Consider the following 24,325-nt stretch of genomic DNA (forward strand, 5'->3'; position numbering starts at 1 on the left):
AGGAATCTTTCAGAACATTATATACCACATATGTCAGATCAATCCTGAAGTATGCAGCTCCAGCATGGAGTCCATATCTAGTCAAGCATAAGACTAAACTGGAAAAGGTTCAAAGGTTTGCCACCAGACTAGTACCCGAGCTGAGAGGTATGAGCTACGAGGAGAGACTATGGGAATTAAACCTCACTTCGCTGGAAGACAGAAGAGTTAGGGGGGACATGATCACCACATTCAAGATTCTGAAGGAGATTGATAGGGTAGATAAAGACAGTCTATTTAACACAAGGGGAACACGCACAAGGGGACACAGGTGGAAACTGAGTGCCCAAATGAGCCACAGAGATATTAGAAGGAACTTTTTTAGTGTCAGAGTGGTTGACAAATGGAATGCATTAGGGGGTGATGTGGTGGAGGCTGACTCCATACACAGTTTCAAGTGTAGATATGACAGAGCCCGATAGGCTCAGGAATCTGTACACCTGTTGATTGACGGTTGAGAGGCGGGACCAAAGAGCCAGAGCTCAACCCCCGCAAACACAACTAGGTGAGAACTAGGTGAGTACACACACACACACACACACACACACACACACACACACACACACACACACACACACACACACACACACACACACACACACACACACACACAGAGTCACAGTCACCTACCAGACTGGACGTGCACACACACACACACACACACACACACACACACACACACACACACACACACACACACACACACACACACACACACACACACACACACACACACGCGCGCACACACAAACACACACACACAACCAGCTACCCAGTAACACCAGCGGGGAGGGCAACCCCCACCACCCTCCTCTGCATAGAAAACCCCCCTTTCCTTCCTGTCTTCCCGCCCCTTTAACCCCATTCCCTCCCCCTTCACTTGACCCCCCACCCCTCATCCCAGTATCCTCTGCAACCCTATTATCCACCTCACAAATCCTCACACCCATGGCACAGCTTCCTCCACCAGCAGAACACTCACCAAGGAGGAGATTTGAGAAGGGACAGAAGAAAGTGAGCCTCAAGGCAATGTACACTAACATAGATGGAATTACAAATAAAGCAAATGAACTTGGAGAATGGGTACTAGAGGAAAACCCAGACATAATAGCTCTCACAGAAACAAAGCTGACGAAAACATTAACAAATGCAGTGTTCCCACAGGACTATTATGTTATGAGGAAAGAGAGAGAAGGAAGAGGTGGTGGTGGTGGTGGTGTAGTACGAAAAGGCTGGGATTTTGAGGAGTTGGTTGTTCAGGGATGTGAAGGTTTCAGTGACTACATTATAAGAACAATAACAACTGGAGGGCAAAAAATTATAGTCATAGTCATATATAATCCACCACCAAATGACAGAAGACCCAGACAGGAATATGATAGAAATAATATGGCCACCATTAACATAATAGAGAGAGCAGCTTCTGTTGCTAGCAGGAATGGATCTGGACTACTGATCATGGGAGACTTCAACCATGGGAAGATAGATTGGGAGAACAGACACCCGCATGGAGGACCAGAAACATGGAGAGCTAAGCTGCTGGACGTGGCCACAAGAGACTTTCTAAGCCAGCACATCAAGGAACCAACAAGAATGAGAGGAGAGGATGAACCAGCAATGCTTGATCCGATATTTACCCTAAATGAGTGGGATATAAGGGAAGTCAAGACGGAAGCACCCTTAGGAATGAGTGATCACAGTGTATTGAACTTTGAGTACCTGGTAGAGCTAGGAATTATCCCCCCCGAAAAAGAACTAGGAAACAAAAGGCTGGCATACCGAATGGGAAATTATGAGGAGATGAGAAGCTTCCTAAGGGAAATACCTTGGGACACAGACCTCAGAGCTAAGTCTGTACAAGATATGATGGACTATGTCACCCAAAAGTGTTAGGAGGCAGTAAGCAGATACATCCCGGCCCAAAAGGAAAAATCCGAGAAACAAAAGAAGAATCCATGGTATAATAGGGCATGTATGGAAGCAAAGAAACTGAACAAAAGGGCGTGGAGGAACTTCTGGAATACAGAACACCAGAAAGCAGAGAGAGAGATACCAGAGAACCAGAAATGAGTATGTCAGGGTGAGAAGAGAAGCAGAGAAAAGTTATGAAAATGATATAGCAAACAAAGCCAAGACCGAACCAAAGCTACTCCACAGTCACATCAGAAGGAAAACAACAGTGAACGAACAGGTAGTGAAACTTAGAACAGGCGAGGACAGGTATACAGAGAATGACAAAGAGGTGTGTGATGAACTCAACAAGAGGTTCCAAGAGGTCTTCACAACAGAACAAGGTGAGGTCACTGTGCTTGGGAAAAGGGAAGTAAACCAGGCGGCCTTGGAGGAGTTCGAAATTACGAGAGAGGAGGTCAAGAGACACCTGCTGGATCTGGATGTTAGAAAGGCTGTTCGTCCAGACGGGATCTCGCCATGGGTACGGAGAGAGTGTGCAGAGGCACTTTGCTTGCCACTCTCCATAGTGTATAGTAGGTCACTGGAGACGGGAGACCTACCAGAAATATGGAAGATGGCGAATGTGGTCCCAATATACAAAAAGGGCGACAGGCAAGAGGCACTGAACTAGAGGCCAGTGTTCTTGACTTGTATACTATGCAAGGTGATGGAGAAGATCGTGAGAAAAAACCTGGTAGCACATCTGGAGAGAAGAGACTTCGTGACAAATCGCCAACATGAGTTCAGGGAGGGTAAATGTTGCCTGACTAGCTTAATAGAATTCTATGACCAGGTGACACAGATTAAGCAAGAAAGAGAGGGCTGGGCGGACTGCATTTTCTTGGATTGTTGGAAAGCCTTTGACACAGTACCTCATAAGAGGCTAGTACATAAGCTGGAGAGACAGGCAGGTGTAGCTGGTAAGGTGCTCCAATGGATAAGGGAGTACCTAAGGTATAGGAAGCAGAGAGTTACGGTGAGGGGTGAGACCTCCGATTGGCGTGAAGTCACCAGTGGAGTCCCACAGGGCTCTGTACTCGGTCCTATCTTGTTTCTGATAGATCTAAATGATCTCCCAGAGGGTATAGATTCATTTCTTTCAATGTTTGCGGACGATGCCAAAATTATGAGAAGGATTAAGACAGAAGAGGACTGTTTGAGGCTTCAAGAAAACCTAGACAAACTGAAGGAATGGTCAAACAAATGGTTGTTAGAGTTTAACCCAAACAAATGTAATGTAATGAAGATAGGTGTAGGGAGCAGGAGGCCAAATACAAGGTATCATCTGGGAGAGGAAATTCTTCAAGAGTCAGAGAAAGAAAAAGACTTGGGAGTTGATATTACGCCAGACCTGTCTCCTGCAGCCCATATCAAAACGATAACATCAGCAGCATATGCCAGGCTGGCCAACATACGAAAGGCATTCAGAAACTTGTATAATCATTCAGAAATTTGTATTCCACATATGTCAGGCCAATCCTGGAGTATGCAGCCCCAGCATTGAGTCCATATCTAGTCAAGGATAAGACTAAACTGGAAAAGGTTCAAAGGTTTGCCACCAGACTAGTACCCGAGCTGAGAGGTATGAGCTACGATGAGAGACTACGGGAATTAAACCTCACTTCGCTGGAAGACAGAAGAGTTAGGGGGGACATGATCACCACATTCAAGATTCTCAAGGGAATTGATAGGGTAGACAAAGACAGGCTATTTAACACAAGGGGCACACGCACTAGTGAACACAGATGGAAACTGAGTGTCCAAATGAGCCACAGAGATATTAGAAAGAACTTTTTTAGTGTCAGAGTGGTTTACAAATGGAATGCATTAGGAAGTGATGTGGTGGAGGCTGACTCCATACGCAGTTTCAAGAGTAGATATGACAGAGCCCAATAGGCTCAGGAATCTGTACACCTGTTGATTGAAGGTTGAGAGGCGGGATCAAAGAGCCAGAGCTCAACCCCCACAAACACAACTAGGTGAGTACACACACACACACACACATACACAGAGTCTCAGTCACCTACCAGACTGGACGTGCACGCACGCACGCACGCACGCACACACACACAGACACACACACACACACACACACACACACACACACACACACACACACACACACACACACACACACACACACACACACACACACACACACACACACACACACGAAGAAATATAAGAAAATTCACCTTCGCAAATAGAGTGGTAGACGGTTGGAACAAGTTAAGTGAGAAGGTGGTGGAGGCCAAGACCGTCAGTAGTTTCAAAGCGTTATATGACAAAGAGTGCTGGGAAGACGGGACACCACGAGCGTAGCTCTCATCCTGTAACTACACTTAGGTAATTACACACACACACCACACACACACACACACACACACACACACACACACACACACACACAGTCACCTACCAGACTGGACGTGCACAGAGACGGACGAGACTCCGCCAGTATCTGGTCGACAGGTGTATCTGCCAGAGTCGTTGGGGGTGACCGCTGACAACATCAACCTGCTCACCGTTCTGCTCGGCGCCTTCTCTGTCTGGGGAGTGGACACACACACCTCCTTATTATTATCTTCACACAACACACCCTTCACTCTACCAACTCCCATAATATATATATCTATATATATTTGTTTAGCTGTGAAATTATTGGCTAAATTAATGATATCTGTAAAAAAAATATATGTTAAGGAAAGAGTGAGTATATATGTATATGTTAAGGCGCGCGGGAATGTTTATAATGAAGTATGATTTATATTCAATAATTCTAGACTATGAAGGTGATTGGCGCGGCCAACCACACCACCTGTGTACTGGAGTGTGTGGATCATGTCGAGTAAACTGCGTTTTTTGAGTTTACACGTTATTTCCTAAAGTTTACCTTGAACTTTGCAAACTACAATGACATTTTTGTTTTTGTCTGTGCAGTTATCTGCAGTAATACGAGGATGTTATATTGGATATCACTATGTTATGTTAGCTATGTCTTTACCAGAGTTGTCAAGTGGCAGCAAATTTCAGTCGTCAGAATATTGCCGAATTATGTTCCATAATCTTGTGTATTTCGTGTGATAAGATCATTGATTTGTGTGTGTTGGTGCAGCGGTGCATGTATCCGGCTGTCACATTTGTGTGTGTTGGTGCAGCGGTGCATGTATCCGGCTGTCACATTTGTGTGTGTTGGTGCAGCGGTGCATGTATCCGGCTGTCACATTTGTGTGTGTTGGTGCAGCGGTGCATGTATCCGGCTGTCACATTTGTGTGTGTTGGTGCAGCGGTGCATGTATCCGGCTGTCACATTTGTGTGTGTTGGTGCAGCGGTGCATGTATCCGGCTGTCACATTTGTGTGTGTTGGTGCAGCGGTGCATGTATCCGGCTGTCACATTTGTGTGTTGGTGCAGCGGTGCATGTATCCGGCTGTCACATTTGTGTGTGTTGGTGCAGCGGTGCATGTATCCGGCTGTCACATTTGTGTGTGTTTGGTGGTTCATTCCTGACGGAGGGACTTGCAGTGAAGGTAAATATGATACATGAAAGTGTAAAACTTTACAGAACACACACACACACACACACACACACACACACACACACACACACACACACACACACACACACACACACACACACACACACACACACACACACACACACACGCACACAGGGGGGGCCCTGTGTGCGTGTGTGTGTGTGGGGGCCCGGGCCCCTAGGGGGCCTCGTAGCCTGGTGGATAGCGCGCAGGACTAGTAATTCTGTGGAGCGGGTTCGATTCCCGCACGAGGCAGAGCCAAGGGGCAAAGTTTCTTTCACCCTAAGTGCCCCTGTTACCTAGCAGTAAATAGGTACCTGGGAGTTAGTCAGCGGTCACGGACTGCTTCCTGGTGTGTGTGTGTGTGGTGAAAAAAAAAAAAAAAAAAAGTAGTTAGTAAACAGTTGATTGACAGTTGAGAGGCGGGCCGAAAGAGCAAAGCTCAACCCCGGCAAAAACACAACACAACTAGTAAACACACACACACACACACACACACACACACACACACACACACACACACACACACACACACTTATGTCGGGAGAATTGCCCAGTTGTTGGAAGAAGGCAAATGTCGTGCCGATCTTCAAGAAAGGTGATAGGGAGGAGGCACTTAACTACAGACCTGTATCACTGACAAGCATCCCCTGTAAAATACTGGAAAGAATAATTAGGCTACGACTGGTTGCACACCTGGAGAACATTAGGTTTGTGAACAAACATCAACATGGGTTCTGGACAGGGAAATCGTGCCTAACAAACCTTCTAGAATTTTATTATAAAATAACAAGGATAAGACAGGACAGAGATGGTTGGACAGACTGCATATTTCTGGACTGCCAAAAAGCCTTTGATACAGTACCGTACATGAGACTGCTGTTCAAGCTCGAGAGGCAGGCGGGGTGGGGGGAAAGGTCCTAGCATGGATAAGGAACTACCTAACAGGAAGGAGCCAAAGAGTCACGGTAAGGGGCGAGAAGTCGGACTGGCGAACAGTAACAAGTAGAGTACCACAAGGATCGGTGCTGGGATCAATTCTATTTCTTGTATATGTTAACGACATGTTTACAGGCGTAGAGTCCTACATGTCGATGTTTGCGGATGACGCAAAGTTGATGAGAAGAGTTGTGACAGATGAGGATTGCAGGATCCTCCAAGAGGACCTGAACAGGTTGCAGAGATGGTCAGAGAAATGGCTACTGGAATTCAACATGAGCAAATGTAAAGTTATGGAAATGGGACTAGGAGATAGGAGACCACAGGGACAGTACACAATGAAGGGGAACAGCCTACCTGTGACGACGCATGAAAGAGACCTGGGGGTGGACGTAACACCTAATCTATCTCCTGAGGCACATATAAATAGGATAACGACAGCAGCGTACGCTACACTGGCAAAAGTTAGAACATCATTCAGAAACCTAAGTAAGGAGGCATTTAGGGCGCTTTACACTGCATACGTGAGGACAGTCTTAGAGTATGCCGCCTTATCATGGAGTCCCCATCTGAAGAAGCATATAATGAAACTGGAAAAGGTTCAGAGGTTTGCAACGAGACTCGTCCCAGAGCTACGAGGGATGGGGTATGAGGAGCGCCTGAGGGAACTGTGCCTTACGACACTAGAAAGAAGAAGGGAGAGGGGGGACATGATAGGAACGTATAAGATACTCAAAGGGATTGACAGAGTGGACATAGACGAAATGTTCACACGGAATAGTAACAGAACGAGGGGACATGGATGGAAGCTTGAAACTCAGATGAGTCACAGAGATGTTAGGAAGATTTCTTTTAGCGTGAGAGTAGTGGGAAAATGGAATGCACTTCACTTCAGGAACAGGTTGTGGAAGCAAATACTATTCATAATTTTAAAACCAGGTATGATTGGGAAATGGGACAGGAGTCATTGCTGTAAACAACCGATGCTTGAAAGGCGGGATCCAAGAGTCAATGCTCGATCCTGCAGACACAACTAGGTGAGTACACACACACACACACACACATAACGTCTGTGGGCATATGAATAACGTCTGCGGCATATGCGAGGCTGGCTAACATCAGAACGGCGTTCAGGAACCTGTGTAAGGAATCATTCAGAATCTTGTACACAACATATGTAAGACCAATCCTGGAGTATGCGGCCCCAGCATGGAGCCCGTACCTTGTCAAGCGCAAAACGAAGCTGGAAAAAGTCCAAAGGTATGCTACTAGACTAGTCCCAGAACTAAGAGGCATGAGTTATGAGGAATGGCTGCGGGAAATGCACCTTACGACACTGGAAGACAGAAGAGTAAGGGGGGACATGATCACAACCTACAAAATCCTCAGGGGAATCGACCGGGTAAACAAGGATGAACTATTCAACACTGGAGGGACGCGAACAAGGGAACACAGGTGGAAGCTGAGTACCCAAATGAGCCACAGAGACATTAGAAAGAACTTTTTCAGTGTCAGAGTAGTTAGTAAATATAATGCATTAAGTAGTGTTGTGGTGGAGGCTGACTCCATACACAGTTTCAAATGTAGATATGATAGAGCCCAGTAGGCTCAGGAATCTGTACACCAGTTGATTGACGGTTGAGAGGCGGGACCAAAGAGCCAGAGCTCAACCCCCGCAAGCACAATTAGGTGAGTATAATTAGGTGAGTACACACACACACACATCTCTCCTGTGTGAAGAGACTCTCAATGTATAAGTTATGGGGTCAAACACATTTACTTTCCTTTTAACTATCATGGACTATGTCCAACAACTTCCAATAACATTGGGGAAGGATTTCGAAATTGGTGGTGCGTGCTGTATTAAAAAATTGGTTTGTTGCAGAGTATTATACATTTAGGTGATGCGCTACTCTCTTTAGACAAGCCATAGTTTCCTAGTGCATTTGGAGGCAACATATTTGTACATTTTCACTACCATTGTGGTAATTGGCGAGTTGCATATTCAGCATTTTCTTGTGTGATCTTATGAGAGGACGATATATTTGGTGTCTCCTTGACATAGTCTTCATCTTCAGGCAACAATAGCTGGCCTCCCTCGTCCTCACGATCAAGAGTCTTTTATATATTATCAATGTGATAATATATAAACAACTGGAGACAACCTCTCATCAAGTTGTCTCCAGAGGCGTCAGCGTTCAGACATTAACATGGGCGCCGGCTTCGGGTAGGAACTATTGTGTCACTGAAGCAGATGTTCCACAGGAGCAGTCCCGTTACAATACTCTGAGGTGCCCTCGTCTTCATGGTGTACTCCACAGGAGCACTCCAGTCACACTACACGTGTAAATAATTAACATTTGGCGTGACCAATTCATTATCTGCCCGAGGGAAAAAACTAATGATTTTATTGTACAGAAGCAAACATCTTCTGCTGGAGATAAAGAGCTTCTTAACTTTCGTCTACGACCTAGAGAGAACCAGCAACTGGAAGAGGACCTTTGGCAGTGAGAAAGGACACACCTGCATATATGTGGTACATCCAAGACCCAGGACACATAGGTGGCTGACAACACACACACACACACACACCAGCCATACACACACACACGCACACACACACACACACACACACACACACACACACACACACACACACACACACACACACACACACACACACACACACACACACACACACATTAGAACAGGCGAGGACAGGTATACAGAGAATGACAAAGAGGTGTGTGATGAACTCAACAAGAGGTTCCAAGAGGTCTTCACAACAGAACAAGATGAGGTCACTGTGCTAGGAGAAAGGAAAGTAAACCAGGCTTCCTTGAAAGAGTTTGAAATTACGAGAGAGGAGGTCGAGAGACACCTGCTGAACCTGGATGTTAGAAAGGCTGTTGGTCCAGACGGGATCTCACCATGGGTACTGAAAGAGTGTGCAGAGGCACTTTGCTTGCCACTCTCCATAGTGTATAGTAGGTCAGTGGAGACGGGATACCTACCAAAAATATGGAAGACGGCAAATGTGGTCCCAATATACAAAATGGGCAACAGGCAAGAGGCACTGAACTACAGGCCAGTGTCCTTGACTTGTATACCATGCAAGGTGATGGAGAAGATCGTGAGAAAAAACCTGGTAGCACATCTGGAGAGAAGGGACTTCGTGACAAATCGACAACATGGGTTCAGGGATGGTAAATCTTGCCTGACTGGCTTAATAGAATTCTATGACCAGGTAACACAGATTAAGCAAGAAAGAGAGGGCTGGGCGGACTGCATTTTCTTGGATTGTCGGAAAGCCTTTGACACAGTACCTCATAAGAGGCTGGTATATAAGCTGGAGAGACAGGCAGGTGGAGCTGGTAAGGTGCTCCAGTGGATAAGGGAGTACCTAAGCAATAGGAAGCAGAGAGTTACGGTGAGGGGTGAGACCTGCGATTGGCGTGGTCACCAGTGGAGTCCCACAGAGCTCTGTACTCGGTCCTATCTTGTTTCTGATATATGTAAATGATCTCCCGGAGAGTATAGATTCATTTCTCTCAATGTTTGCGGACGATGCCAAAATTATGAGAAGGATTAAGACAGAAGAGGACTGTTTGAGGCTTCAAGAAGACCTAGACAAACTGAAGGAATGGTCGAACAAGTGGTTGTTAGAGTTTAACCCAACCAAATGTAATATAATGAAGATAGGTGTAGGGAGCTGGAGACCAAATACAAGGTATCATGTGGGAGAGGAAATTCTTCAGGAGTCAGAGAAGGAAAAAGACTTGGGAGTTGATATCACGCCAGACCTGTCTCCTGCAGCACATATCAAGCGGATAACATCAGCGGCATATGTCAGGCTGGCCAACATACGAACGGCATTCAGAAATTTGTGTAAAGAATCATTCAGAACTTTGTATACCACATATGTCAGGCCAATCCTGGAGTATGCAGCCCCAGCATTGAGTCCATATCTAGTCAAGCATAAGACTAAACTGGAAAAGGTTCAAAGATTTGCCACCAGACTAGTACCCGAGCTGAGAGGTATGAGCTACGAGGAGAGACTACGGGAATTAAACCTCACTTCGCTGGAAGACAGAAGAGTTAGGGGGAACATGATCACCACATTCAAGATTCTCAAGGGAATCGACAGGGTTGATAAAGACAGGCTGTTTAACACAAGGGGCACAAGCACTAGGGGACACAGGTGGAAACTGAGTGCCCAAATGAGCCACAGAGATATTAGAAAAACTTTTTAGTGTCAGAGTGGTTGACAAATGGAATGCATTAGGAAGTGATGTGGTGGAGGCTGACTCCATACACAGTTTCAAGTGTAGATATGATAGAGCCCAATAGCTCAGGAACCTGTACACCTGTTGATTGACGGTTGAGAGGCGGGACCAAAGAGCCAGAGCTCAACCCCCGCAAGCATAACTAGGTGAGTACAACTAGGTGAGTACACACACACACAAACACACACACACACACACACACACACACACACACACACACACACACACACACACACACACACACACACAAACACACACACACACACACACACACACACACACACACACACACACACACACACACACACACACACACACACACACACACACATACACACACACACACACCGGCCATACACACACACACACACACACACACACACACACACACACACACACACACACACACACACACACACACACACACACACACACACATACACACACACACACACACACACACACACACACACACACACACACACACACACACACACACACACACACACACCGGCCATATACACACACACACACACACACACACACACACACACACACACACACGCACACACCTGCCATACACACATGAGGTACAGACCTGGAGAGCTATTCCGCCTCTCGGAGCATCGTAGTCCAGTCTGCGGGCGCCCTGGTACCACACCACGGCGTGAGGACCCTTCATGTGGTGGTGGGCGACGGTACAGGTCACCGCCAGCACGCTGCCCTCCTGGATGTACCGTTCCTCAGCCCCCGAGATGTGTACCTGGGTACCTGCAAGTATTAGTTCACATGTACTTCAGTTCCCCTTGTACCTGTAACATTACATCATATGTACATCACCAATTATACTTTGTATAACTCCCAATTTGTTGTAGAGTAATTATCACGGAGCACGGAGTTTACCTTTAGTGATAGATTTAGGCAAATATTTATCAAACATACCTAATTAACTAAATGATATAATGAGGAAAGACTCAAATTTTTACGCCATACCCAAACATTCAGTTAGATTGACAATCTCGGCTGGACTCCTTAAACGAAGAGTTAAATCAGAGCGGATCGGGCTTTGCGGAGTAAGATTACCTCAGGGATCACATAAACTCATGACTCGCTGTGTACAACATAAGCACACTCACAAACACACACACACACACATGCACACACACGCACACTGACGCGCTCAAACATGTAAATGTGATTCTCATTGGTTCACGAGCGAGAACACAAAAGAGGACCTGTTAGCAAGGAAGAGTGGACTAGTAAATGTACTGAAGTTCAAAAAAGTATTCCTGCCGAGGGATAAGACAAGGTGAATGAGAGCAGCAGCCGCGAGGAAGGAGCGCAGGGAGAAAGAAAGGAATCAGGGAAACACAACCCCGAACCCTACAATCCCATAGGAGAGTGGGAAACCCTCCACAAGCAGTTCAACAGACACAGTGAGAGGAGCACCACTTGCACCTTCCAACCAATAGACGTCCTACCTGCCCCAACCCTTGCTATCACCCCACTAAGTGCCCATCTAGGGCACCTTCCCCCCACCCCCTCTCTCCAGGACCTCCCATCTCCCTCCCCCCCCAAGCCCTCCCTTCTTCCCCACCCCCTAGCTCTTCCTTTTCCCAAAAGCCCTCTCTTCTCCCCCACCCCCAAGCCCTTCCTCCTCCAGCACCTTCCCCATGCCAGATCCTCCCAGCACCCTCACATCCCAGATCCCCTAGGTCTCCCTTCCTAGGCCCTCCCATCCCGGTCCCTCCCTGTTTTCCTGCTTCAGGGGAATCAACACAAACTGAGGAAGGACAGAAGAGAGTCAGTTTTAAGGTGATGTACTTGATTATAGATGGGATTACAAGCAAAGTAAGTGAACTAAAGGAAAGAGCACAAGAAGTGAACCCAGATGTAATTGGACTCATAGAAACAAAACTCTCAGGAATCATAATGAATGTTATGCTACCCCAGGACTACACTGTAATAAGGAATGAGAGGGAAGGAAGGAGAGGAGGCAGAGTGGCCCTACAAATAAGAAAGGAATGGAGTTTCAAGGAGATGGTTATCCCGGGCTGCAAGGGATTCAGAGACTACATAGCAGGCACCAAGACGATGGGAGGACCAAGAATAGTAGTAGCAGTGATATATAACCCTCCACCAAATGACAGAAGACCCAGGCAAGAGTATAACAACAACAACATGACAGATAACACTATAATTGAGAGGGCAGCCCCTGTTGCTTGTAGAAATAAATCCCATCTGCTCATCGTACAGGACTTCAATCAGGGAAGGATCGACTGGGAGCTAGGAACTGCATGGAGGTGAGGATACATGGAGAGCTAAACTATTGGAGGTAGAGACAAGAAACTTCTTAAGCCAGCATGTCAGGGAACCTCTTGCATTCCGAAAGGGAAATTATGAGGAGATAAGAAAATTCCTAACAGATATAACATGGGAAATAGAGTTCAGGGAAAACACGGCGCAAGACATGATGGACTACATCACGCAGAAGTATTAGGAGGCAGCAGACAAGTTTGTCTCGGTCCAAAAGGAAAGCAATGAAATGCAGATGAGAAACCCATGGTTTAATCAGAGATGTAGGCTAGCTTAGCGGCAAAGTAAAAGGGCGGGAGAAACTATAGAAATAACAGGACTCTTGAGAGCAGTGAAATACCAGAGTGCTAGAAATGATTGTCAGGTTGAGAAGAGAGGCAGAAGGGTAATACAAAAATGATATCGCAAACAAGGCAAAGACTCGACCTAAATTGCTGCACAGTCACATCAGGAGAAAAACAACAGTAAAGGAACAGGTAATGACATTGAGGATAGGGGCAGACAGATTCACTACAAACGACAAGGAAGTGTGCGAGGAACTGAATAAGAAATTCCAGGAGGTTTTCACCTTAGAGCAATGAGGAGTTCCAGAGATAATAGAGGGAATAGAACAAATCCACAAGGGCCGTGGAGTTGTGTAGAGGGAATAATTAATCAGGCACCACTAGAAGAGTTTGAGATTACCAGTGGGGATGTAAGAAAGCTTTTGCTAGAGTTGGATGTGACAAAGGCTATAGGCCCAGATGGAATCTCCCCATAGATACTGAAGGAAAGAGCAGAAGCACTGTGCCTACCACTCTCCATAGTGTATAACAAATCACTGGCAACAGGGAATCTGCCAAAAATTTGCAAGACGGCTAATGTAGTCCCGATATACAAGCAGGGGGATAGACAAGAGGCACTGAACTATAGGCCAGTGTTCCTAACTTGCATACCATGCAAGCTGATGGAGAAGATTGTGCGAAAAAAGCTAGTGGAACATCTGGAGTGGAAGAACTTCGTAACACAGCATCAACACGGGTTCAGGGATGGCAAGTCCTACCTCACAGGATTAACTGAATTCTACGAGCAGGCAACAAAACTCAGGCAAGAAAGAGAGGGGTGAGCAAACTGCATATTTTTGGATTGCCAGAAATCCTTTGACACAGTACCACACACGAGGCTAGAGCAAAAGCTGGAGATGCAGGCCGGAGTGAAATGGAAGGTACTCCATTGGATAAGAGAGTACCTAAGCAATAGAAGACAGCGAGTCACTGTGAGAGGTGAGGTCTATGATTGGCGAGACGTTACAAGTGGAGTCCCGCAGGGTTCAGTCCTTGGACCTATACTGTTTCTGATATATGTAAATGATCTCCCAGAGGGTATAGAATCGTTCCTCTCATTGTTTGCTGATGATGCAAAAATTATGAGGAGGATTAAAACAGAGGAAGACAGTATGAGGCTACAAGAAGACCTAGACAGACCGAATGAATGGTCCAACAAATAGCTATTAAAGTTCAACCCCAGTAAATGTAAGTAATGAAACTAGGCGGTGGAAACAGGTCAGATACAGGATACAGAATAGGAGATGAAGTACTTCATGAATCGGAAAGAGAAAAAGATTTAAGAGTTGATATCACACCAAACCTGTCTCCTGAAGCCCACATAAAAAGAATTACCTCTCCGGCGTTTGCAAGACTGGCTAACATCAGAACAGCCTTCAGGAACCTGTGTAAGGAATAATTCAGAACCTTGTATACCACATATGTAAGACCAATCCTGGAGAATGCGGCCCCAGCATGGAGCCCGTACCTTGTCAAGCACAAGACGAAGCTGGAAAAAGTTCAAAGGTATGCCACTAGACTAGTTCCAGAACTAAGAGGTACGAGTTACGAGGAAAGGCTGCGTAAAGTGCACCTCACGACACTGGAAGACAGAAAAGTAAGGGGAGACATGATCACTACCTACAAAATTATCAGAAGTGCACCTCACGACACTGGAAGACAGAAAAGTAAGGGGAGACATGATCACTACCTACAAAATTATCAGAGGAATTGACATGTTTAACACTGGTGGTACGCGAACAAGGGGACACAGGTGGAAGCTGAGTACCCAAATGAGCCACAGGGACGTCATAAAGAACTTTTTTAGTGTTAGAGTAGTTAACAGGTGGAATGCACTAGGAAGTGATGTGGTGGAGGCTGACTCCATACACAGTTTCAAATCTAGATATGACAGATCCCAGTAGGTTCAGGAATCTGAACACCAGTTGATTGACGGTAGAGAGGCGGGACCAAAGAGCCAGAGCTCAACCCCCGCAAGCACAACTAGGTGAGTACACACACACACACACACACACACACACACACACACACACACACACACACACACACACACACACACACACACACACACACACAAATGGGACAGGACTCATTGAAGTAAACAACCGATGGCTGGAAAAGCGGGATCCAAGAGTCAATGCTCGATCCTGCAAGCACAGATAGGTGACTATAAATAGGTGAGCACACACACACACACAGGTGAGCTGAGCCATAGATTAGCTAGGACACAGGTGAGCTAGGACACAGGAGAGCTAGGACACAGGTGAGATAGGGTGAGCTAGGACTAGGGTGAGCTGGGACACAGATGAGCTAGGACACAGGTGAGCCAGGGTGATCTAGGACACAGGTGAGCTAGGGTGAGCTAGGACACAGGTGAGCCAGGGTGATCTAGGACACAGGTGTGCTAGGGTGAGCTAGGGCACAGGTGAGCTAAGACACATGTGAGCTAGGGTGAGCTAGGACACATGTGAGCTAGGGTGGGCTAGGACATAGGTGAGCTAGGGTGAGCTAGGACACAGGTGAACTAGGGTGACCTAGGACACAGGTGAACTAGGGTGAGCTAGGACACAGGTGAATTAGGGTGAGCTAGGACACAGGTGAGCTAGGATGAGCTAAAACACAGGTGAGCTAGGACACAGGTTAGCTAGGGTGAGCTAGGACACATGTGAGCTAGAGTGAGCTAGGACACTGGTGAGCTAGGGTGAGCTAGGACACAGGTGAGCCAGGGTAAGCTAGGACACAGGTGAGCTAGGAAACAGGTGAGCTAGGGTGAGCTACGACACGGGTGAGCTAGGACATAGGTGAGCTAGGGTGATCGAGGACACAGGTGAGCAAGGGTGAGCTCGGACACAGGTGAGCTAGGACATAGGTGAGCTAGGGTGAGCTAGAACACAGGTGAGCTAGGGTGAACTAGGACATATGTGAGCTAGGGTGAGCTAGAACACAGGTGAGCTAGGGTGAACTAGGACACAGACGAGCTAGGGTGAGCTAGATCACAGGCGAGCTAAAACACAGGTTAGCTAGGACACAGGTGAGCTAGGGTGAACTAGGATACGGGTGAGCTAGGGTGAGCTAGGACACGGGTGAGCTAGGACACAGGTGAGCTAGGACACAGGTGAGCTAGGGTGAGCTAGGACACGGGTAAGCTAGGGTGAGCTAGGACATGGGTGAGCTAGGACACGGGTGAGCTAGGACACAGGTGAGCTAGGGTGAGCTAGGACACAGGTGAGCTAGGGTGAGCCAGGACACAGGTGAGCCAGGGTGAGCTAGGACACAGGTGAGCTAGGGTGAGCTAGGACACAGGTGAGCTAGGGTGAGCTAGGACACAGGTGAGCTAGGGTGAGCTAGGACACAGGTATGCTCGGACACAGGTGAGCTAGGGTGAGCTAGGACACAGGTGAGCTAGGGTGAGCCAGGACACAGGTGAGCTAGGGTGAGCCAGGACACAGGTGAGCTAGGGTGAGATAGGACACAGGTGAGCTAGGGTGAGCCAGGACACGGGTGAGCCAGGACACAGGTGAGCTAGGGTGAGCCAGGACACAGGTGAGCTAGGGTGAGCCAGGACACAGGTGAGCTAGGGTGAGCCAGGACACAGGTGAGCTAGGGTGAGCCAGGACACAGGTGAGCTAGGGTGAGCCAGGACACAGGTGAGCTAGGGTGAGCCAGGACACAGGTGAGCCAGGGTGAGCTAGGACACAGGTGAGCTAGGGTGAGCCAGGACACAGGTGAGCTAGGGTGAGCCAGGACACAGGTGAGCTAGGGTGAGCCAGGACACAGGTGAGCTAGGGTGAGCCAGGACACAGGTGAGCTAGGGTGAGCCAGGACACAGGTGAGCTAGGGTGAGCCAGGACACAGGTGAGCTAGGGTGTGCTAGGACACAGGTGAGCTAGGGTGAGCTAGGACACAGGTGAGCTAGGGTGAGCTAGGACACAGGTGAGCTAGGGTGAGCTAGGACACAGGTGAGCTAGGGTGAGCCAGGACACAGGTGAGCTAGGGTGAGCTAGGACACAGGTGAGCTAGGGTGAGCCAGGACACAGGTGAGCTAGGGTGAGCCAGGACACAGGTGAGCTAGGGTGAGCCAGGACACAGGGGGTAACATACTCACCATTGTCAGAGGCCTCCAGCTGGTAGAACGGGTCGTCCATATTCTTGTCTGGAAAAGATAACACCATAAATATGTTTCTATAACAATTGATGAATATACAATCAATACAGATTATGTCTCTTTACCTGCAATGTTGCAGTGTGTATGGCGTTATTTAGAGGTTTAGTCGCTTATACATCCATACACACACACACACATATATGTACTCATGCATACACACACCCACACTCCCCCAGTGGTAGTCTCCAAGCCAAAGTACTTCCCACCCTCAATTACACCCTCCCACAGTACCTTACACTATCCCAGAGTACCTCACACCCTCCCACAGTACCTCCCACTCTCCCACAGTTCCTCACACTCTCCCACAGTACCTCACACCCTCCCACAGTACCTCACACCCTCCCACCCTCCCACAGTACCTCACACTCTCCCACAGTACCTCCCAATCTCCCACAGTACCTCACACTCCCCCACAGTACCTCACACCCTCCCACAGTACCTCACACTCCCCCACAGTACCTCACACTCTCCCACAGTACCTCACACCGTCCCACAGTACCTCACACTCTCCCACAGTACCTCACACTCTCCCACAGTACCTCACACTCTCCCACAGTACCTCCCACTCTCCCACTGTACCTCACACTCTCCCACAGTACCTCACACTCTCCCACAGTACCTCCCACCCTCCCACAGTATCTCACACTCTCCCACAGTACCTCCCACCCTCCACAGTACCTCACACTCTCCCACAGTACCTCACACTCTCCCACAGTACCTCACACTCTCCCACAGTACCTCACACTCTCCCACAGTACCTCCCACTCTCCCACAGTACCTCACACCCTCCCACAGTACCTCCCACTCTCCCACTGTACCTCACACTCTCCCACAGTACCTCACACTCTCCCACAGTACATCACACTCTCCCACAGTACCTCACACTCTCCCACAGTACCTCAAACCCTCCGACAGTACCTCACACCCTCCCACAGTACCTCACACTCTCCCACAGTACCTCAAACTCTCCCACAGTACCTCACACTCTCCCACTGTACCTCACACTCTCCCACAGTACCTCACACTCTCCCATAGTACCTCCCACTCTCCCATAGTACCTCACACTCTCCCACAGTACCTCACACTCTCCCACAGTACTTCACACTCTCCCACAGTACCTCCCACCCTCCACAGTACCTCACACTCTCCCACAGTACCTCACACTCTCCCACAGTACCTCACACTCTTCCACAGTACCTCACACTCTCCCACAGTACCTCACACTCTCGTACAGTACCTCACACTCTCCCACAGTACCTCACACCCTCCCACAGTACCTCACACTCTCCCACAGTACCTCACACTCTCCCACAGTACCTCACACTCTTCCACAGTACCTCACACTCTCCCACAGTACCTCCCACCCTCCCACAGTACCTCACACTCTCCCACAGTACCTCCCACCCTCCCACAGTACCTCACACTCTCCCATAGTACCTCCCACTCTCCCATAGTACCTCACACTCTCCCACAGTACCTTACACTCTCCCACAGTACCTCACACTCTCCCACAGTACCTCCCACCCACCACAGTACCTCACAATCTCCTACAGTACCTCATACTCTCCCACAGTACCTCACACTCTCGTACAGTACCTCACACCCTCCCACAGTACCTCACACTCTCCCACAGTACCTCACACTCTCCCACAGTACCTCACACTCTCCCACAGTACCTCACACTCTCGTACAGTACCTCTCACTCTACCACAGTACCTCACACTCTCCCACAGTACCTCCCACCCTCCCACAGTACCTCACACTCTCCCACAGTACCTCACACTCTCGGACAGTACCTCACACTCTCCCACAGTACCTCACACCCTCCCACAGTACCTCAAACTCCCCCACAGTACCTCAATCTCTCCCACAGTACCTGCCACCATCCCACAGTACTTCACACTCTCCCACAGTCCCTCACACCCTTCCACAGTACCTCACACTCTCCCACAGTACCTCACACCCTCCCACAGTACCTCAAACTCCCCCACAGTACCTCAATCTCTCCCACAGTACCTCCCACCCTCCCACAGTACCTCACACTCTCCCATAGTACCTCCCACTCTCCCATAGTACCTCACACTCTCCCACAGTACCTTACACTCTCCCACAGTACCTCACACTCTCCCACAGTACCTCCCACCCACCACAGTACCTCACAATCTCCTACAGTACCTCATACTCTCCCACAGTACCTCACACTCTCGTACAGAACCTCACACTCTACCACAGTACCTCACACCCTCCCACAGTACCTCACACCCTCCCACAGTACTTCACACTCTCCCACAGTACCTCATACCCTCCGACAGTACCTCACACTCTTCCACAGTACCTCACACCCTCCCTCAGTACCTCACACCCTCCCACAGTACTTCACACTCTCCCACAGTACCTCACACCCTCCCACAGTACCTCACACTCTCCCACAGGACCTCCCACCCTCCCACAGTACCTCACACCCTCCCACAGTACCTCAAACTCCCCCACAGTACCTCAATTTCTCCCACAGTACCTGCCACCATCCCACAGTACTTCACACTCTCCCACAGTCCCTCACACCCTCCCACAGTACCTCACACTCTCCCATAGTATCTCACACCCTCCCACAGTACTTCACACTCTCCCACAGTACCTCACACTCTCCCACAGTTCCTCGCACTCTCCCACAGTACCTCACACTCTCCCACAGTACCTCACACCCTCCCACAGTACCTCACACCCTCCCACCCTCCCACAGTACCTCACACTCTCCCACAGTACCTCACACTCTCCCACAGTACCTCACACTCTCCCACAGTACCTCCCACCCTCCACAGTACCTCTCACTCTCCCACAGTACCTCACACTCTCCCGCAGTACCTCACACTCTCGTACAGTACCTCACACTCTACCACAGTACCTCACACTCTCCCACAGTACCTCACACCCTCCCACAGTATCTCACACTCTCCCACAGTACCTCACACTCTCCCACAGTACCTCACCCTCTCCCACTGTACCTCACACTCTCCCACAGTACCTCACACTCTCCCACAGTATCTCACACCCTCCCACAGTACCTCACACTCTCCCATAGTACCTCACACTCTCCCACAGTACCTCACACTCTCCCACAGTACTTCACACTCTCCCACAGTACCTCCCACCCTCCACAGTACCTCACACTCTCCCACAGTACCTCACACTCTCCCACAGTACCTCACACTCTTCCACAGTACCTCACACTCTCCCACATTACCTCACACTCTCGTACAGTACCTCACACTCTCCCACAGTACCTCACACCCTCCCACAGTACCTCACACTCTCCCACAGTACCTCACACTCTCCCACAGTACCTCACACTCTTCCACAGTACCTCACACTCTCCCACAGTACCTCCCACCCTCCCACAGTACCTCACACTCTCCCACAGTACCTCCCACCCTCCCACAGTACCTCACACTCTCCCATAGTACCTCCCACTCTCCCATAGTACCTCACACTCTCCCACAGTACCTTACACTCTCCCACAGTACCTCACACTCTCCCACAGTACCTCCCACCCACCACAGTACCTCACAATCTCCTACAGTACCTCATACTCTCCCACAGTACCTCACACTCTCGTACAGTACCTCACACCCTCCCACAGTACCTCACACTCTCCCACAGTACCTCACACTCTCCCACAGTACCTCACACTCTCCCACAGTACCTCACACTCTCGTACAGTACCTCTCACTCTACCACAGTACCTCACACTCTCCCACAGTACCTCCCACCCTCCCACAGTACCTCACACTCTCCCACAGTACCTCACACTCTCGGACAGTACCTCACACTCTCCCACAGTACCTCACACCCTCCCACAGTACCTCAAACTCCCCCACAGTACCTCAATCTCTCCCACAGTACCTGCCACCATCCCACAGTACTTCACACTCTCCCACAGTCCCTCACACCCTTCCACAGTACCTCACACTCTCCCACAGTACCTCACACCCTCCCACAGTACCTCAAACTCCCCCACAGTACCTCAATCTCTCCCACAGTACCTCCCACCCTCCCACAGTACCTCACACTCTCCCATAGTACCTCCCACTCTCCCATAGTACCTCACACTCTCCCACAGTACCTTACACTCTCCCACAGTACCTCACACTCTCCCACAGTACCTCCCACCCACCACAGTACCTCACAATCTCCTACAGTACCTCATACTCTCCCACAGTACCTCACACTCTCGTACAGTACCTCACACTCTACCACAGTACCTCACACCCTCCCACAGTACCTCATACCCTCCCACAGTACTTCACACTCTCCCACAGTACCTCATACCCTCCGACAGTACCTCACACTCTTTCACAGTACCTCACACCCTCCCTCAGTACCTCACACCCTCCCACAGTACTTCACACTCTCCCACAGTACCTCACACCCTCCCACAGTACCTCACACTCTCCCACAGGACCTCCCACCCTCCCACAGTACCTCACACCCTCCCACAGTACCTCAAACTCCCCCACAGTACCTCAATCTCTCCCACAGTACCTGCCACCATCCCACAGTACTTCACACTCTCCCACAGTCCCTCACACCCTCCCACAGTACCTCACACTCTCCCATAGTATCTCACACCCTCCCACAGTACTTCACACTCTCCCACAGTACCTCACACTCTCCCACAGTTCCTCGCACTCTCCCACAGTACCTCACACTCTCCCACAGTACCTCACACCCTCCCACAGTACCTCACACCCTCCCACCCTCCCACAGTACCTCACACTCTCCCACAGTACCTCACACTCTCCCACAGTACCTCACACTCTCCCACAGTACCTCCCACCCTCCATAGTACCTCTCACTCTCCCACAGTACCTCACACTCTCCCGCAGTACCTCACACTCTCGTACAGTACCTCACACTCTACCACAGTACCTCACACTCTCCCACAGTACCTCACACCCTCCCACAGTATCTCACACTCTCCCACAGTACCTCACACTCTCCCACAGTACCTCACCCTCTCCCACTGTACCTCACACTCTCCCACAGTACCTCACACTCTCCCACAGTATCTCACACCCTCCCACAGTACCTCACACTCTCCCACAGTACCTCACACTCTCCCACAGTACCTCACCCTCTCCCACTGTACCTCACACTCTCCCACAGTACCTCACACCCTCCCACAGTATCTCACACCCTCCCACAGTACCTCACACTCTCCCACAGTACCTCACACTCTCCCACAGTACCTCACACTCTCCCACAGTACCTCACACCCTCCCACAGTACCTCACACCTTCCCACAGTATCTCACACTCTCCCAAAGTACCTCACTCTCTCCCACAGTACCTCACACTCTCCCACAGTACCTCACACTCTCCCACCGTACCTCTCACTCTCCCACAGTACCTCACACTCTCCCACAGTACCTCACACTCTCCCATAGTACCTCACACCCTCCCACAGTACCTCACACTCTCCCATAGTACCTCACACTCTCTAACAGGACCTCAAACTCTCCCACAGTACCTCACACTCTCCCACAGTACCTCACACTATCCCACAGTACCTCACATCCTCCCACAGTACCTCACACTCTCCCGCAGTACCTCACACTCTCGTACAGTACCTCACACTCTCCCACAGTACCTCACACTCTACCACAGTACCTCACACTCTCCCACAGTACCTCACACCCTCCCACAGTATCTCACACTCTCCCACAGTACCTCACACTCTCCCACAGTACCTCACCCTCTCCCACTGTACCTCACACTCTCCCACAGTACCTCACACTCTCCCACAGTATCTCACACCCTCCCACAGTACCTCACACTCTCCCACAGTACCTCACACTCTCCCACAGTACCTCACCCTCTCCCACTGTACCTCAGACTCTCCCACAGTACCTCACACCCTCCCACAGTATCTCACACCCTCCCACAGTACCTCACACTCTCCCACAGTACCTCACACTCTCCCACAGTACCTCACCCTCTCGCACTGTACCTCACACTCTCCCACAGTACCTCACACTCTCCCATAGTACCTCCCACTCTCCCATAGTACCTCACTCTCTCCCACAGTACCTTACACTCTACCACAGTACCTCATACTCTCGTCTAATACCTCACGCTCTCCCACAGTACCTCACAATCTCCCACAGTACCTCACACCCTCCCACAGTACCTTACACCCTCCCACAGTACTTCACACTCTCCCACAGTACCTCACATCCTCCCACAGTACCTCAGACTCTCCCACAGTACCTCACACCCTCCCTCAGTACCTCACACCCTCCCACAGTACTTCACACTCTCCCACAGTACCTCACACCCTTCCACAGTACCTCACACTCTCCCACAGTACCTCCCACCCTCCCACAGTACCTCACACCCTCCCACAGTACCTCACACTCTTCCACAGTACCTCACACTCTTCCACAGTACCTGCCACCCTCCCACAGTACCTCACACTCTCCCACAGTACCTCCCACCCTCTCACATTACCTAACACTCTCCCACAGTACCTCCCACCCTCCCGCAGTACCTCACACTCTCTCACAGTACCTCACACCCTCCAACAGTACCTCACACTCTCCCACAGTACGTCACACTCTCCCACAGTACCTCACACTCTCCCACAGTACCTCCCACCCTCCCACAGTACCTCACACTCTCCCACAGTACCTCCCACCCTCCCACAGTACCTCACACCCTCCCACAGTACCTCACACCCTCCCACAGTACCTCACACCCTCCCACCCTC

General features: G+C 49.5%; 1 protein-coding gene across 1 annotated transcript in view; it reads right to left on the reverse strand.

The window, feature by feature from the left end:
- The window catches only part of LOC138369041 (uncharacterized), a 53,222-nt gene that overhangs the window by 11,473 nt on the left and 17,424 nt on the right, over positions 1–24,325 (reverse strand). Inside the window, exons 3-5 of the mRNA XM_069331956.1 lie at positions 17,501–17,548; positions 11,355–11,527; positions 4,412–4,541 (exon numbers count right to left, since the gene is read on the reverse strand). Coding sequence (XP_069188057.1) covers positions 4,412–4,541; positions 11,355–11,527; positions 17,501–17,548 — 351 coding nt within the window. The remainder of the gene's footprint in view (positions 1–4,411; positions 4,542–11,354; positions 11,528–17,500; positions 17,549–24,325) is intronic.

The sequence above is a fragment of the Procambarus clarkii genome, chromosome 3 (assembly GCF_040958095.1).
Source record: "Procambarus clarkii isolate CNS0578487 chromosome 3, FALCON_Pclarkii_2.0, whole genome shotgun sequence".
NCBI classification, from domain to species: Eukaryota; Metazoa; Arthropoda; class Malacostraca; order Decapoda; family Cambaridae; genus Procambarus; species Procambarus clarkii.